The 15,094-nt window shown below is 52.9% G+C and overlaps 1 protein-coding gene and 1 pseudogene across 1 annotated transcript; one reads left to right on the forward strand and one right to left on the reverse strand.

The window, feature by feature from the left end:
• The first annotated feature begins 7,469 nt into the window (after nucleotides 1–7,469).
• LOC149279663 (histone H3) lies at nucleotides 7,470–7,880 on the forward strand. Its single transcript, XM_089500965.1, has one exon. It carries the CDS (start codon nucleotides 7,470–7,472, stop codon nucleotides 7,878–7,880), a length of 411 nt encoding a protein of 136 aa, XP_089357091.1.
• Nucleotides 7,881–8,375: 495 nt separating this feature from the next.
• LOC149279664 (histone H1 pseudogene) lies at nucleotides 8,376–9,065 on the reverse strand (annotated as a pseudogene).
• Nucleotides 9,066–15,094: the final 6,029 nt, after the last annotated feature.

The following is a 15,094-nucleotide window of genomic DNA, read 5'->3' on the forward strand; positions in this document are numbered from 1 at the left end:
GCGTTTCATCACTTCGTCTACCATGACCGCTTCCTGTGTGTCGGACACGATCACGGAGATGTCATCAGCATATGCTACTATCCGTAAGGGCCTCTCCGGGGTTCGGGCCACTCCTCTTAACTGACTTGCCTCAACCCTTCTTACGAAGGGATCTATGGCGAAGACGTACAGGAGGGGGCTGAGGGGACAGCCCTGCCTCACCCCGGATCGGATCCTAAACGGTTTGCCTCTCCAGCCGTTTACAAGAGCGAAGCTCTCTGCGCCCCGGTACAATGCGATGACCGAATTGACAAATGTACCCGGCAAGCCATACCTGCGCAAGACTGACCACAGATAGTAGTGGTCCACTCGATCGAACGCCTTCGACTGGTCAAGCGCTAGGACGTACTTGTCTCCATCCTCTACCCTGCACCGCTCGATGGCTTCCCTGACCTCGCAGACGGCGTCAAAGACAGTTCGGCCCTTCACGGTACAGTATTGAGACGGGGACAAGACGTCGCTTGCAATCCCCTGCAAACGCTTAAAAAGAATCTTCGCCAGCACCTTCCGGTCGACGTTAAGGAGCGATATGGGTCGCCAGTTCCCCATATCGGCCGTATCGACGACTCGGGGCTTAGTCAGCATGATCACCGCCGAGGATCTCATCGAAGGAGGGAGTATACCCCTCTCCAGGCTCTCATTAAACACTTCGGTGAGACTAGGGGCCAGGAGACTGCAGAAGGCCAGATAGAACTCGGCGGTAAGACCGTCGGGGCCTGGTGATTTTAATTTGGTCTGCGATAGAATCGTCTCCGTGACCTCCTCTACGGTGATCGGGCCGACCAACTCGTCAAGCCTTCCGTGATCAATCTCGGGAAGGGAGAGACCCTCGAGGAAGCTGTCCGCCTGATGCCGGCAGGGTCTCCTCTTTCCGAGAAGCTCCAGGTAGTACTCGCGGACCACCCTCTGTATCCCCTGAGGAGTGTCCTCTAGGACACCGAGGGTGTTCCGTAGACAGGTGATGAGCTTAGTGCCTTCCTTCCGTTTGCAACTCAGAAAGGGATCGGGCGAGTGGTAAGTCCCATGATCCCTCTCCTTTAGCAAGGAAGCATACCTGTCGTATTGGAACGTTCTCATCATGGATTTGACCCTGGAGATGTCCCCGGGATCACCTCTTTGCGCCACCAGACAGTCCAGCTTGCACAGGAGTCCGAGGTAGGTCCTGTACCGTGAGGACTGGATGTTCTGGGAAAGAGAGCGGAACAGAGCACGGGTCCTTACCTTCACCATCTCCCACCACTCTGACTTCGTCGCGCAGAACTCTGCGACGGTCACCTGGTCGTGGAAGAAGTCCTCGAAAGCCTGCCGAACCCAGCCTTCATTCAGGATGTCGGAATTGAGCCGCCAAATCCCTCTTCCTCTCAGCGGAGCCTGCGAGACATTTAACAGACAGGTAAGGATAAGGTGGTCGGAGAACTCGACCGGCTTCAGCACGAGTGCCGTCACCGGAAGAGACTCCTTAACATAAACCCTATCTATCCTGCTCTGACTTCTGCCTCGCTGATACGTGTACCCCGTGAGGTCCGGGCTGTGCCGAATATGCACGTCCACCAGACCCGCCTGCCTGACTATCCTAAGGAGGGCCAAAGCGTCGTATCCCGGTTTGTCTTTGGCACCTTTCCTGTCCTTGGTCCTAGTGACGGTGTTAAAGTCACCGCCAAAGACAATATGCCGGGACGTGTAGAGGTAAGGCTCTATCTCGTCAAACAGGCGCTTCCTCTCCCACTTGGTCTGGGGGGCATAGATGTTAATCAGACGGAGAGGCTGCCTGCCTACCGACACATATAGGACTACGCACCGACCCTTCGTTATCTCAACCACCCGGCAGATTGTGACTTCCACATCTTGGAAGAGGATGGCAACTCCCCCGTAGCCCTCCGTGGCTAGCGAAAAGAAGGAGTGCCCCCATCTCCAGTCTCGTTTGGCAGCGTGCAGGGCCCCCAGGGTGTCCAGGCGAGTTTCCTGGACAAAGATGATATTATATCTGTCCCTGTGCCAGTTGTCGTATGCGGCGAACCGGGCCCTACACGCCTTGATGCTAGCCACGTTGTGTGTGGCCAGAGATATCACGGGGAGAGTCGCCATCACGGGCGTTGAGAGAGGAGACTTTCCCTTTTTCCTTACGTTCTCACCATCGGAGTCGGAGGGGTACCTCTTCGCGGAGAGTCCCGCGGGCAAGACGTCATCCTCCGGAATCGGCACCTCCACCAACTCGTCATCCTCCACCTCTGCCAGCTGTCGTTGGGCTTCCGCGGCCCTTTCGCCCTCCCCCGCCGCCGCTGCCACTACCGCCGGTTTTGGGCTTCTGGGCCCCGGAGCTCCCCCGTCCCGGAGGGACTTTCTCCCCCTCTAGTGTGGAGGGTGGCTCCCTCCGGGAAGGGGTCTTGGCAGGGGCAGAGGATGTTACCTGACCTCTCCGAGCTGCCTCCTGAGTTGGGGTCTCCCTCCTCGGACCGACGGTCGTCCACCCCGACTCATCCCGCGGGGTTGCGGCTCGGGGTCCTGACGCCGCTCGTGTGGTGGTGACGTTGCCTGTGGAGGGAGTACAGACAGAGGTGACGTGGGGGAGACGTTTCCTTAGACGGACAGGTAACGGAGCAATGATGTTACTACTTACGGGGTCGGTGCCGGAGGAGGTACCTGGGGCGTCGGGTAGAGCCTCGTCCCGAGCGCCCGTCACAGCTGGCCGCGGGTCTTCCTCTGGGAACTCGCCCTCACCTGCCCAGATGCTGTCCAAGTTGTGCTGGGCTTCGGGACACGCCCTGTAGGAATGACCCAACACCCCGCACAGGTTGCAGCGGATGTTATTGCACTCCTGCTTGGAGTGTCCTACAACACCGCATAGGGTGCACTTGATGACATCGCACCCTATGCTGTAATGCCGGGGGGAGCCACACTTGTGGCACACCCGGGGCTGACCGGGATAGAAACACGAGACCCGGTCAGTCCCGATGAAGAAGGAATTTGGCATGTGTTGTAGGAGACCCCATACCTCCTTCAGACGGATGTTTACCGTCCAGCCGCCGTTCCAGATCCCGTCCTCACAGAGAGTCTTGACCGGGGTGGTCAAGACCTCCCCGTATCTGCGGGCCCACACCAGAATGTCCGCGACGGGTATCGACTCGTTTCGCACCAGGAAGTTCACCTTGCGGACCTCCTGGCGCGATATGGCCTGGACATTAAACCGGGCCCATAGGCTGTCCTCGGACTTCGGCACCCCCTCCCAAAGGGTCCAGAACCTTTCCAGACCCCTCGGGGACATGAAACTGATATCGTACTCAGGGGTGCCGCTCAGGTGGATTATGGCGAAAAAGTCCGAGACCGCGAAGCCCAGGTCCTTCAGGGCCCCTACCACCCGCTTCCTATCGGGCACGGATCCCTCCGCTACGTGCAGCAGGCGGACCACGTTCCTTCTCCGCATGGGTTGCCCCGCTGGGAGTCCCGTAGCCCGCCCGCCAGGTGGTGGCACGTTAACCTTCGGGGGACCCGCCGCCCAGGCGTTAGCGATCGCGGGTGTCGCACCTGGGGCCACCGTCGGAGTGGGCACTATGGGCAGTGTGGACCCCCCCGTGGCCCCGCTACCGTGTCCGCCCGTGGACCCACCGGCGGGCACCGCGGCCACCGCAGCGACCCCCTGTGTCACGGCGGGGGAAGGTGTCACCCCGGTGGGAGTCCCCCTTTCGGCCGGAGCAGGAGCCCCGACCGCAGCGGCCGCCACCCCCACCTCTTTCGAAGCAGGGGCGACCACCCCCGCAGCCCGGGCCACCGCCGACCTCCCGGGGTTCTGCCCCCCAGGGTTCTTCCCCACCCTGACTATAGGGGCCATCGCGGGTGGTCCCGCGGTCCCCTGGCATACAGAATGTGTGGTGTGCGGTGCGACTTTAAGATTACCGGGGGGCGCGGCCTGTGCCGCGACGGGGGCGGAGCCAGCAACCGGCATCACGGCTGCGGGAGCCCCGGGGGTCACCGGCACCGCTGCCGGAGTGACCCCGGCGGGGACCGCAGCCGCACCCGGCACTGCCTCCATCGTAACCGCCGCGGTTTCGGCCGCGGCGCCCATCTGTCCGGGGTAGTTTGGACAGGGAGCGGGCCACCCGGGTAGCGGCGGCCCCGCTCACAACAACAGCCGCCTCTGGCTGCCCTCCAGGCGAGTCCTCCGCCCGGAGTAGTGGGGACAGAGGGCGGGCCGCCCAGGTAGCGGCGGCCCCACTCGCAACGGCAGCTTCTTTTAGCTGCACTCCGGGCGATTCCTCCGCCTGGAGTAGTGTGGACAGGGGGAGGGCAGCCCGGTTAGCGGCGGCCCCGCACACGGAGGACGGCACCTCCGGGGACACCGAAGCCGCGGGAGCAGCCGGGACAACCAGGTCCACCACCACAGGGTGGATGGGACCAATGACGACGGGGGGAGCAGCCACAGAACCGCCGATCCCTCTGGAGGGACGAGGAGGCGGACACGCCGCCGGGAGCGCCGGCACGGATCCCGCGGCAGCAGCAGCCGCCCCGGCGGCCGCCAAAGCGGTCGCCGGTGCCGCCGCTGGCCGCGGGGGTGACAAAACCCGCGCCCCGACGGGGGCCACGGAAGACGGACGGACACAGACAGGGGAACGGGAACGTACTACAGAGGGAACACACACTGGGGGTGGGGGGACAACAGGGGACATTACAACCACGGGGGACATACTGACAGGTACATTGGGGAAGGTACTCACACAGGGTCCCCGGGGCTCACCGGCCAAATGCAGACCGGCGGGGATAGTGTCCCTGGCCCTCCGACGGGAAGGGCCCGCTCTCGGATCCTCGGCAGCAGCGTCGGGGACCCGGGCCGGGAGGGATGGGAACTCCTCCTCGGACATGATGGGGGGGGTATCCCCGACGCTCTCCTCCCCGGACGATGGGATAGCGGGCCTGCTCCTGGTGGTCTTCTTTTTCCGCCTCCGTGGCACGGCTCTGATGGCAACGTCCTCCTCCTCGTCCAAATCTTCCATGGCAAATATCAATTTGTTTTTGATAACATACGGCCGTTCCTGGGCCCCGTCGTTCTGTGGCGGTGGCGTCACCGGTTCCGGGTCCTCCGGGGTCCTCCGACTCCTCCACCTCCTGCTCCCGCTCCCGCAGCTTCTCCTGCAGGAACCGTACGCGGTCACGGGTCTGGGCCGTGCGTCTCGCCAACTCCTCTTCTTTCTCCCTCAGGGAGACGATCCGCTCCCGTATGGGGCCGCGATGACGACTCCCCACCCTGTTGCTCTGCTGCCGGAGCTCTTTCAGCTGTCCGGCAACATCCTCCTTCTCCTCCCCCAGGGAACGCAACTCTTGTTGGAGGTTAGCCAGGGCCTGCCTGAGGGATTCCCCGTCCGACTCCGCGGGTACTGGGAGCCCCACCGTAGCCTTTTGGGCATAGGAAGGGCCCTGTTCCACCGCCTCCTCATCATCTTCCGGGGTTGTATCGATCTTTGCCTCGGCGGACTCCAAGGCCCTGGCCCCGGCGTCCCTGAGGGCGAGGGCCCGTAGATGGAGGGCCCCCAGCAACAGGAGGGAAGTTGGGTCGACCCTCAGATGGTGGGGCAGACCGACTCCCTTCTTGAACATGGCGATCTTGGCGCTCAAGGCCGTAGAGTAAGCCTCGAGCGCCGCCATGTTCCGACGCACAGCCCTGCACACGGTTCCTGCAGCCTCCCGTGATGGGAGTAGGATTCCGTCCTCCGTATATACTAAATGATCCGATATAATCGAAATTCGGCCCCTCCACTCCTCAATGAGGGTGGAGGCCATGATGAGACCCCGGGAAGGCAGTTACCTTCCCCGGGGTAGTAAATGTCCAGCTCACACAATACAAAAAGTCAAGTTTGCACCAAGCACCACGAAAAAAACACAACCACCTCCTCTCCTCTCGCCTCCCAACTCCACACTGTTGCAGCCGACGCCCAGCCCTGATTGGAGCTGGAATTACCGCGGCTGCTGGCACCAGACTTGCCCTCCAATAGATCCTCGTTAAAGGATTTAAAGTGTACTCATTCCAATTACAGGGCCTCGAAAGAGTCCTGTATTGTTATTTTTCGTCACTACCTCCCCGAGTCGGGAGTGGGTAATTTGCGCGCCTGCTGCCTTCCTTGGATGTGGTAGCCGTTTCTCAGGCTCCCTCTCCGGAATCGAACCCTGATTCCCCGTTACCCGTGGTCACCATGGTAGGCACAGAAAGTACCATCGAAAGTTGATAGGGCAGACATCCGAATGTATCGTCGCCGTCACGGGGACGTGCGATCGGCCCGAGGTTATCTAGAGTCACCAAAGCGGCCGGCGGGGGCGAGCCCGCCGGATTGGTTTTGGTCTGATAAATGCACGCATCCCTGGGGGTCAGCGCTCGTCGGCATGTATTAGCTCTAGAATTACCACAGTTATCCAAGTAACAGATGGAGCGATCAAAGGAACCATAACTGATTTAATGAGCCATTGGTGCGACCATGAAACCGTACAGAGTACGGCCTTGGCGTTTCAAGGCATACACCACGTCCATAGCGGTAACGGTTTTCCTCTTGGCATGCTCAGTATAAGTGACTGCGTCACGAATCACGTTCTCCAAAAACACTTTGAGCACACCGCGAGTCTCCTCATAGATCAGCCCAGAGATACGCTTTACACCTCCTCTGCGAGCCAAACGGCGGATAGCAGGCTTGGTGATACCCTGGATGTTATCCCGAAGCACCTTCCTGTGCCTCTTTGCGCCACCTTTCCCGAGTCCCTTACCTCCTTTGCCACGGCCAGACATGATCACGTTTACTCCACGAGTTTTACAGCACAATACTCGCCTACGGCCGGCCCGCTTTCTTTTATGCGTACTGGACGGACCTGATGGGGAACTGCACCATTCTGCCTCAAGGGGGCGTTGCTTTTTTCATATATGCTTCTCGTTGGTTGGCTGGAGAAGCTCCCAAGCGTGCCTCAGACACCGATTGGCTATTTAGGAATATCAAAAGCCTGCCCGCGGGAGATCGCTTTCGACGATCCCTCATTTACCACTAGGTGGCAGCATATCGCTGTAAATAAACGCCAAACGGCGGCCAAGATAAAGGCGGGCTTTTAGCTGTCGCCGTATCGCTGTTAACGGTCAGCCAGTACACAGGTTCACTAGGTAGGAGGCTGACCAAAAGAGAGGAGAAGAAATAAATAAAAAAAAGAACCGCAGCTAACGAATAAATGACCGATTCGAGCATTTAATTTAATTAACAACAACAACAAAAAAAAGATAACTCTCTAACCGAAGTCTCTTGATCAAAGGCTGGCTTTTTCAAACCATCGTCCTAGCCTATGAAAAAGAGGGGCGTGATTAAGCGTATCCAATCACGTTTACCGCTACTCTATAAAGGGGTTGAGTTGGCCACAGAATCGTTACAGTTACATTGTATCCGTCGTGAATCAGATCCGCACGCATCAATATGGCTCGCACGAAGCAGACAGCCCGTAAGTCCACCGGAGGAAAGGCTCCCCGGAAGCAGTTGGCGACCAAAGCTGCGAGGAAAAGCGCTCCGGCTACCGGTGGCGTGAAAAAGCCACATCGTTACCGCCCGGGCACCGTAGCGCTTAGGGAAATCCGCCGTTACCAGAAGTCTACGGAGCTGCTTATCAGAAAACTGCCTTTCCAGCGGCTGGTCCGTGAGATTGCTCAAGACTTCAAAACCGATCTACGTTTCCAGAGTTCTGCTGTTATGGCTCTCCAGGAAGCCAGCGAGGCTTACCTGGTGGGGCTTTTCGAAGACACCAACTTGTGCGCTATTCACGCTAAGCGGGTTACTATCATGCCAAAAGACATTCAGCTGGCTCGCAGGATCAGAGGTGAACGTGCCTAAGTAAACGCTGTGTGGGCGAACTCTGTTTCCCCCTCATCCTCCCACAAAGGCTCTTTTAAGAGCCACCACATTGTCACTCAAACGAGCTTATGTTTTGTGTTTCCCTTCGCATGCACGAAATCAACCCTGTTGCTCGTGGCCAAGCTTGAAACTTCTCACACCATTATCCCACTACTGAGCGAGCCGTTAAGCGGCCGAGTCACCGGCTGGGCATAACGAGTAACGGCAAAGCACAATCTTTAAGCCCGCCCCTTATCTCTATTCTGTTACGGACAGAGCTCCGAGCGAGAGCGCTGGCCGAATGTCAATCCACGCTTAACACACAAGTATGGGGCTAGACTTTCAGCGGGTGGCCCACATAGTCGCGGCCGGGTGTTTAAACGCTTTTTTTTTTCATTTTCGGAGGATATGATGGTTCTGAAAAGAACCTTTTGTGTGAAGAATTAAGTGGGAAAGCACACACCAGAGGCGCTCCAAAACCCACACCCCCCCTTCTCACTTTTTGGGGGCTGCCTTTTTAAGCTTGGGCTTAGCGGGGCTTTTGGCTGCCTTGGGCTTTGAGGGACTTTTGGCAGCCTTGGTATTTGAGGGGCTTTTGGATGTCTTGGGCTTTGAGGAGCTTTTGGCTGCCTTGGGCTTTGTGGCCTTCTTAGCTGGGCTCTTGCCAGCTTTCTTCGCCTTAATCTTAGGCTTCTTGGGACTCTTGGGAGCGGCCGACGGTTTCTTGATCTTTTTCGGGCTTTTCTTCACTCCTGCAGGGGCTTTCTTGGGCGACTTCACAACCTTCTTAGGGGCTGCTGTTTTAGGCTTTACGGGAGTTTCCTTCTTCTTTGATGTCTTCTCTCTGCTCTCCAGCTGCTTCTTATTCAGCTTGAAAGAACCAGAGGCACCGCTGCCTTTCAGCTGGATCAGGGTCTCTTTAGTCACCAGACCCTTAAGAGCGAGCTTCAGGCGGCAGTTATTCTTTTCTACGTCGTAGCCGCCAGCAGCGAGTGCTTTTTTAAGAGCTGCGAGAGACACTCCGCTGCGCTCCTTGGACGCAGAGACTGTTTTCACAATCAATTCGGAGACACTGGGACCGGACTTCACAGGCCGGCTTTTTGCAGCTGCCGGCTTCTTCGGCTGTTTCTTCTTGGCAGAGGTTTCTGCCGGCGGAGGTGCCGGGGAAGGAGCTGTCTCGGCCATCTCAATGCCGCCACGAAAAAGCTGCAATTGCACGTAAACACGGGGTTAAACCGCCAGAAGTTTGGCTTTTATAGACGAGCTGCCGCACATTCATTGGTTCATGAGCGGTAGCCTGCGAGTCTATGATTGGACGCCGATTCTGAAACCTCCCCATGCTGCCGGGGCATCGCTGGATTTGCATTCAGGGGGAGGGGGGTTTGAAAGGAAAATATATTTACCGTTTGCGTGTAAACGTCTCATCACACTTCTAATTTTAGATCCTAACTCCAAAGCAGTTGAATTTCCTACACCGTGCAGCCGCCCCCCCCCCCAAAAAAAAAACTGCCAGGGAACAGCACCCAAGAGGTGTGAAATAATAAATAAATAAAATAATGAATACAGATAATTAATAAAATAAATTATTTAATATCACCTATTAAAGATTAATTTACCCTTAAACTTAATCTATAAATTTATATAACCCAATCACTAATTATTATTTAAGAATAGCCTAACATTTATACATTAAAGAATAACATTAAAAATGATGGATATTTTTAACTAATAATAATCAATTAAATAATTTAAAATAAATTGTATTTCTACTGCTCGTGCCTGGCTGCCTGCCGGTCTGATGATTGTCTTAGGACTCGTAGCTGACAAGAGTTTACTTAGGGGTTATTTATTACTAACGTATTATATTATTTATTTTTCAAAATAATAAAAGTAATTATTAAGATTAGGTTTTGTCTTATCAGGACGTTTTATGTGCGAGAGTGTGTTTGTGTGTATTAGCGCGTGAGCATACGTCAGTGAGGAAAGGGTTATGCGTGAGAATGTGTTTGTGTGCATGCACCACTGTGTATTAATGATGTATATACTATTTCTTTAACGTGAGTGCGTGTGTATAGAACTAGAAAGGGACAATAACAGGAAAGATCCTTGTGAATTGTGTGTGTGTGTGTGTGTGCTTGTGTGAACTCTGTAAAACACAGCTTTACATCTATGATCATATAGACTGACCTCTGTATAATAACACACAGCCTGACTTCTGTACAAAACCTCCTGACCTCTGTATAGTAACACACAGACTGACTTATGACTATACGTTAATATTGGGGGCCCAGAGCAGCAGAGTTGACAAGGACTAGCGTGCCCCCCTCCCCCTGCCCTGTAATCAGCCCTTCGAAGCCTGTATTTTTGTGACAGGGGGAGCCGGCACCAGACTTACTTAAGAGGGCGGGGCTTCCTCTTCAGCAGCCGGCACCAATACGGAGACAGGGGAGGGACTATCTAGCCGTCTACTGCCTCTCTCATTCTCCTAGCCCCTCCCCCGAGTGTCTGTTTGGATCAACCCCTTCCTTTCTTGTGTCTTCTGGAGATCCCAGATCTGCTCAAGGCAAGAAAAAGTTGGAGGACGGAGAGAGCGGATGGACGTGAAATTACATTTTTAATATATTTTTTAAATAACATTTTAAATGGATTCCTGCCTTGAATAGGGAGCCGAGTCCCGCTCCTTAGGTATTTAGTTTCTTGTTGTTCTTGTTGAGTACTTTGATGGTTTTGGCAGCAGTCCCGGTGTTCTTGTTGCGGTTTGGCAGCAGTCCCGGTGTTCTTGTTGCGGTTTTGGCAGCAGTCCCGGTGTTCTTGTTGCGGTTTGGCAGCAGTCCCGGGGTATTGATTGGTTGCGGTTTGGCAGCTGTCCAGGCGTTCATTGACTTGGTGTTGTGATAAATGAATGCCGGCGAGGAGAGGGTGCCGAATGTTAGGTTAATACGTACGTGTTTGTTTTATATTAAATATATAAAGAAAAATAGGGCAGCCAGGGCAACCGATCTTACACGAGCCGCACCTCAAGCCCTGCTACTTACTTGTGGGAGGGTCTTCTGGCCAGCACAGAGGAAGCGGAGTTCACGTGACATCCTACTTCCTCTGTGCTTTAGCAGAGAAGGCAGAGGGAGGCCGCGCCCCCTGCTGAAGTCTGTGAGCGGCATCGAGGGAGCTGCAGTGCAGGTAAGGGGGTGGGGAGGGTGTTTGAATGATTGTGTGTGATTGAGGGAATGAATCTGTGAATTAATGATTATATGAATAAATGAGTGTGTGTGTGTGATAGCATGGATGTGTAAGTGCTGGAACCTAGGCATGATGGGACTGTGATTGCTGTTAGCAATCACACTCCTATCATGCCAAGTCAGCCAGTACATGCTGAAACCTGGCCAGCTGCCCCCCTTGTGTAGTGATGCTGCCAGCAGTATGGGGTCTGCACTTACAGCCACCCTGTACCAGCATGTACTGGCTGACTTGGCATGATAGGAGTGTGATTGCTAACAGCAATCACAGTCCCATCATGCCTAGGTTCCAGCATTTACTGGATGGATGTGTAAGTGCTGGAACCTAGGCATGATGGGACTTTGACTACTGTTAGCAATAACACTCCTATCATGCCAAGTCAGCCAGTACATGCTGAAACCTAGCTAGCTTCCCCCCTTGTGTAGTGATGCTGCCAGCAGTATGGGGTCTGCACATCACTTACAGCCACCCTGTACCAGCATGTACTGGCTGACTTGGCATGATAGGAGTGTGATTGCTAACAGCAATCACAGCGAGCACAGTCCCATCATGCCTAGGTACCAGCATTTACTGGTTGCCTAGGCTAACAGCAATCACACTCCTATCATGCCAAGTCATATTGCTAATTTTGTCCAATTGTGTGTTACCTACTTTTATTAAACATGTGAGTTTTTATTATTATTTTTAAAGGTGGGGGTCATTTTTGGTTTTGGTTAAGTGAACCCTGAATGTTTTGGTCCAGAATTTTCATTTTACTTCATCCCTAGAATAAATCTAGGGAATCCTGAATTTGTAGTCGCAAAACTTTCAAGGCCCAGAAATCAGTGAGAGGAAGAGTAAAGGTTTTGTGTCATTTTACTTTATTTTAATCTGCATATTTTATTAAAGGCCATATTTTTTGTCACAGTGAAAAATGAGTGCGGCCCGCGCACGTATACAATTCTGATGAAGTGGCCCACTGCAGAAAAAACTTGGACACCCCTGGATTATGCCCTTTGTACATGCGCCCCTTTTTCTTTGATTTTTTTACAGATATGATTCAATATGTAAATTGAATTTGTTGAATTAGTTGAAAAAAAATTGTTGGGTAAAAATCATGTTTTTTTTGAGGGGGTGGGGGGGGCCCTTAACAGATTCTCGCACCCGGGCCCTGAGGCGTCTAGTTACGCCCCTGCCACTCGGCACCCCCTCCAGAAGGCCACTCCCCCCCTTCAGAAGGCCACTCGGGGGGCCCCCACCCACAGCTTCCGGACTGCAACTTCGGGGCCCCCTCCCACAGTTTCCTGACAGTCACTCAGAGGCCCCCCTCCCAAGGATTCCAGACTGCCACTCAGGCTCCCCCCCTCCCAAGGACCCCAGACTGCCACTCAGGGCCCCCCCCCTCCCAAGGACCCCAGACTGCCACTCAGGGGCCCCCTCTCCCAAAGCTTCTGGACTTCCACTCAGGGGGCCCCTTCCCAAAGCATCCGGACTTCCACTCAGGGGGCCCCTTCCCACCGCTTCCTGGCCTCATAATGTGTATTTATACCAGCAATGTATTATATATATAAATAAAGTTAGTTCCATTTATATGTGATGGCTCAGAGTAGTAGTAGTATTCGACAACTAAATAATGGATAATAAATTACACTGACATACTATATACAGTGCTGCAGAGTATGTTAATGTATTCTGTTACAGTATTATATAATTGTGGCATATTTGTTGCATTATGCATTCTATTTGATAATGTCATATATATATATATTCATTGTCGCTTCCCAATGTTATTTCTTTGATTTACTGTAAAAGTTATGCCATAGTTAGTAAAGGCAGACAGATGCCCAGACTCTTCTTTAATTCTCTGATCAGGCCCCAGTTACCCCTGCATTCCTGTGAAAATATGTTGTCGTTCCATGTCAGTAATGTCACAGAGCTGGCTAGTACGACCGACTACCTCCGCTGACTTGTGCTCCCTTAGCCTTGGACAACACTCCCTTCCCAGATTCCCCAGTCACTAGCAGTGTAGGGTATATAAAAATGAAGAACACTTTATTTTTTACACACATGGCTAGATATAGCCAGCAAAGTGAACATTAACATAAACAGTCAGGTATTGGATTACAACGGCTACAGAACCGCCCCCTTAATCTGGGTAATTTGGACTCCCAGGGGCAATAGGGCCATTAAAGTGATTAACAATACAATGGGGTCCCCACCTCCACTATATATTACTGGCCAACATTTCCAGGGAAAAGAATGGTTTGGCCGGTGTCAGACAATTCTTGCGTGGAAAGAGTTAAAATACTAGCGTGTTAAATGTCCATGGGTTGTCTGTTTTTGTTTTTTTAAATGTATGATTTGATGGGTGAATTGAATTGGCCGGGTTCAACAATGTCCCAAATAACACGGGGGGCAGTGACCACACGTCACATTTCCAATTTGAAAAATGCACACCTCTCAAATGTGGCCTTTTAACCCCCCAACAAACCCGTGCATGGGGTTATCACTGTACTCAATAGATGATATTGAACATATATTAAGGTACCAGGAACCGTAAAATCATACCTGAAGTAAAATGTGTGTGGAAAAAACAGAAAAAATACTGCAAACTTTGATGAATGCTGGTGATAAAATGTGTGCATGGGAAGAGTTAAAATACCAGCATTTGAAATACCCTGGGATGTCTAGTTTTCAAAACTCTATGGTTTTATTTGCTATACGTGTAAAAGCCCTTTTGCCCTCAAACAGCCAGGAAAACCCCTTAAAGGGCAGAATCACTGTAGTTGGGAGATGTTGCAGAACACATATTGGGGTGTTGTTTCATCACACCTCACCCCAATACCTCATTTCAATCACTGACCACTCCTATGACCCCCAGCCATCACATCTAATGCCGATTACATCTAGCCACTACACATCACACCTCGCTCCTCCCACACCCAGCCATCACGCATCAGAACCATGATACCCAGCTTTTACACATTACACCTGGGAGTAGATGGCTAGATAGTCCCTCCCCTGTCTCTGTATTGGTGCAGGCTGCTGAAGAGGCTCCCTCTTTTTGGTCTTCTGGGGATCCTAGTTCTAAGTCTTGGGGTAAATGGGCATATTCAAGGTTATTGCCCCTAGTCTGAGAGATTGTAACCATGTCTCACAATCTCGGGTGAATGGACAGATTCTTTGGGTTTTTACCCCAGTATCTTAGGTAAATTAGCAAATTATCAGTTTAAATGTCTTGGGGTGAAATAGGCAGATTCTAAAGAGTTTTACCCCAGTTTCAGAATCGCGGGTGAATACACAGATTCTTTATGTTTTTAACCCGGGCTCAGAGTCTCGGGGTGAAATGGCAGATTCAGTTTTTTCAGTGTACTCTTTGGGTGTGGCTAGGAAGTGGGCGGGGCTTTAAAAAACACTCATAAAAGAACCTTCTCAAAAACTGGGTGTGGCTGCTTAAAGCCACGCCCACTATGCCATAAACCAATCATTCCTGGTGTTCCGTCAGCAGCCTCATTGTGATGTCATAAGTAGCACAGGGTATCAAAAGAGTGTGAGACTGGTAAACTGGTCATTGCTCAACAGAGCAGGTGAAAGATGTGCAAAGCCCAGCGCGATGTATATCTGAGCCAACTATTGTGTTTGGGGTACATTGGAGCTTTTATACTCCTCTGTATCATATTATTAATACGCAAAAAGAGAGAAGACTCTGAGAGACATCAACATGGATCCGGACACCATCTGCACCTTGTGCATTCTCTGGTGAACATCAACAACTCCATGTTCCAGATGAAGATGGAACACAGACGGTCTATGTCTTGTCTTGTGGATAGAGTCTCAAATCTGGAAGAAAATCTAAATCCAGAACGTGACTACAGCCGGAGGTATGAAAACCAGTCACCGAGACACCTGAGAGAGCATCGTGCGACCACCGCGAGAAGCTATCAGGTGTCACCTGATCGCATATCATGGAATTATTTCAACCTGGCTGAGGAAAAGGACTA

This window comes from Sceloporus occidentalis, unplaced genomic scaffold (assembly GCF_023333645.1).
Source record: "Sceloporus occidentalis isolate IW3139 unplaced genomic scaffold, rSceOcc1.0.p SCAF_161, whole genome shotgun sequence".
Taxonomy (NCBI): domain Eukaryota; kingdom Metazoa; phylum Chordata; class Lepidosauria; order Squamata; family Phrynosomatidae; genus Sceloporus; species Sceloporus occidentalis.

Excerpts from the sequence above, each read along its gene's own strand:
- LOC149279663 (XM_089500965.1), top strand. The coding sequence starts at position 7,470 with ATGGCTCGCACGAAGCAGACAGCCCGTAAGTCCACCGGAGGAAAGGCT.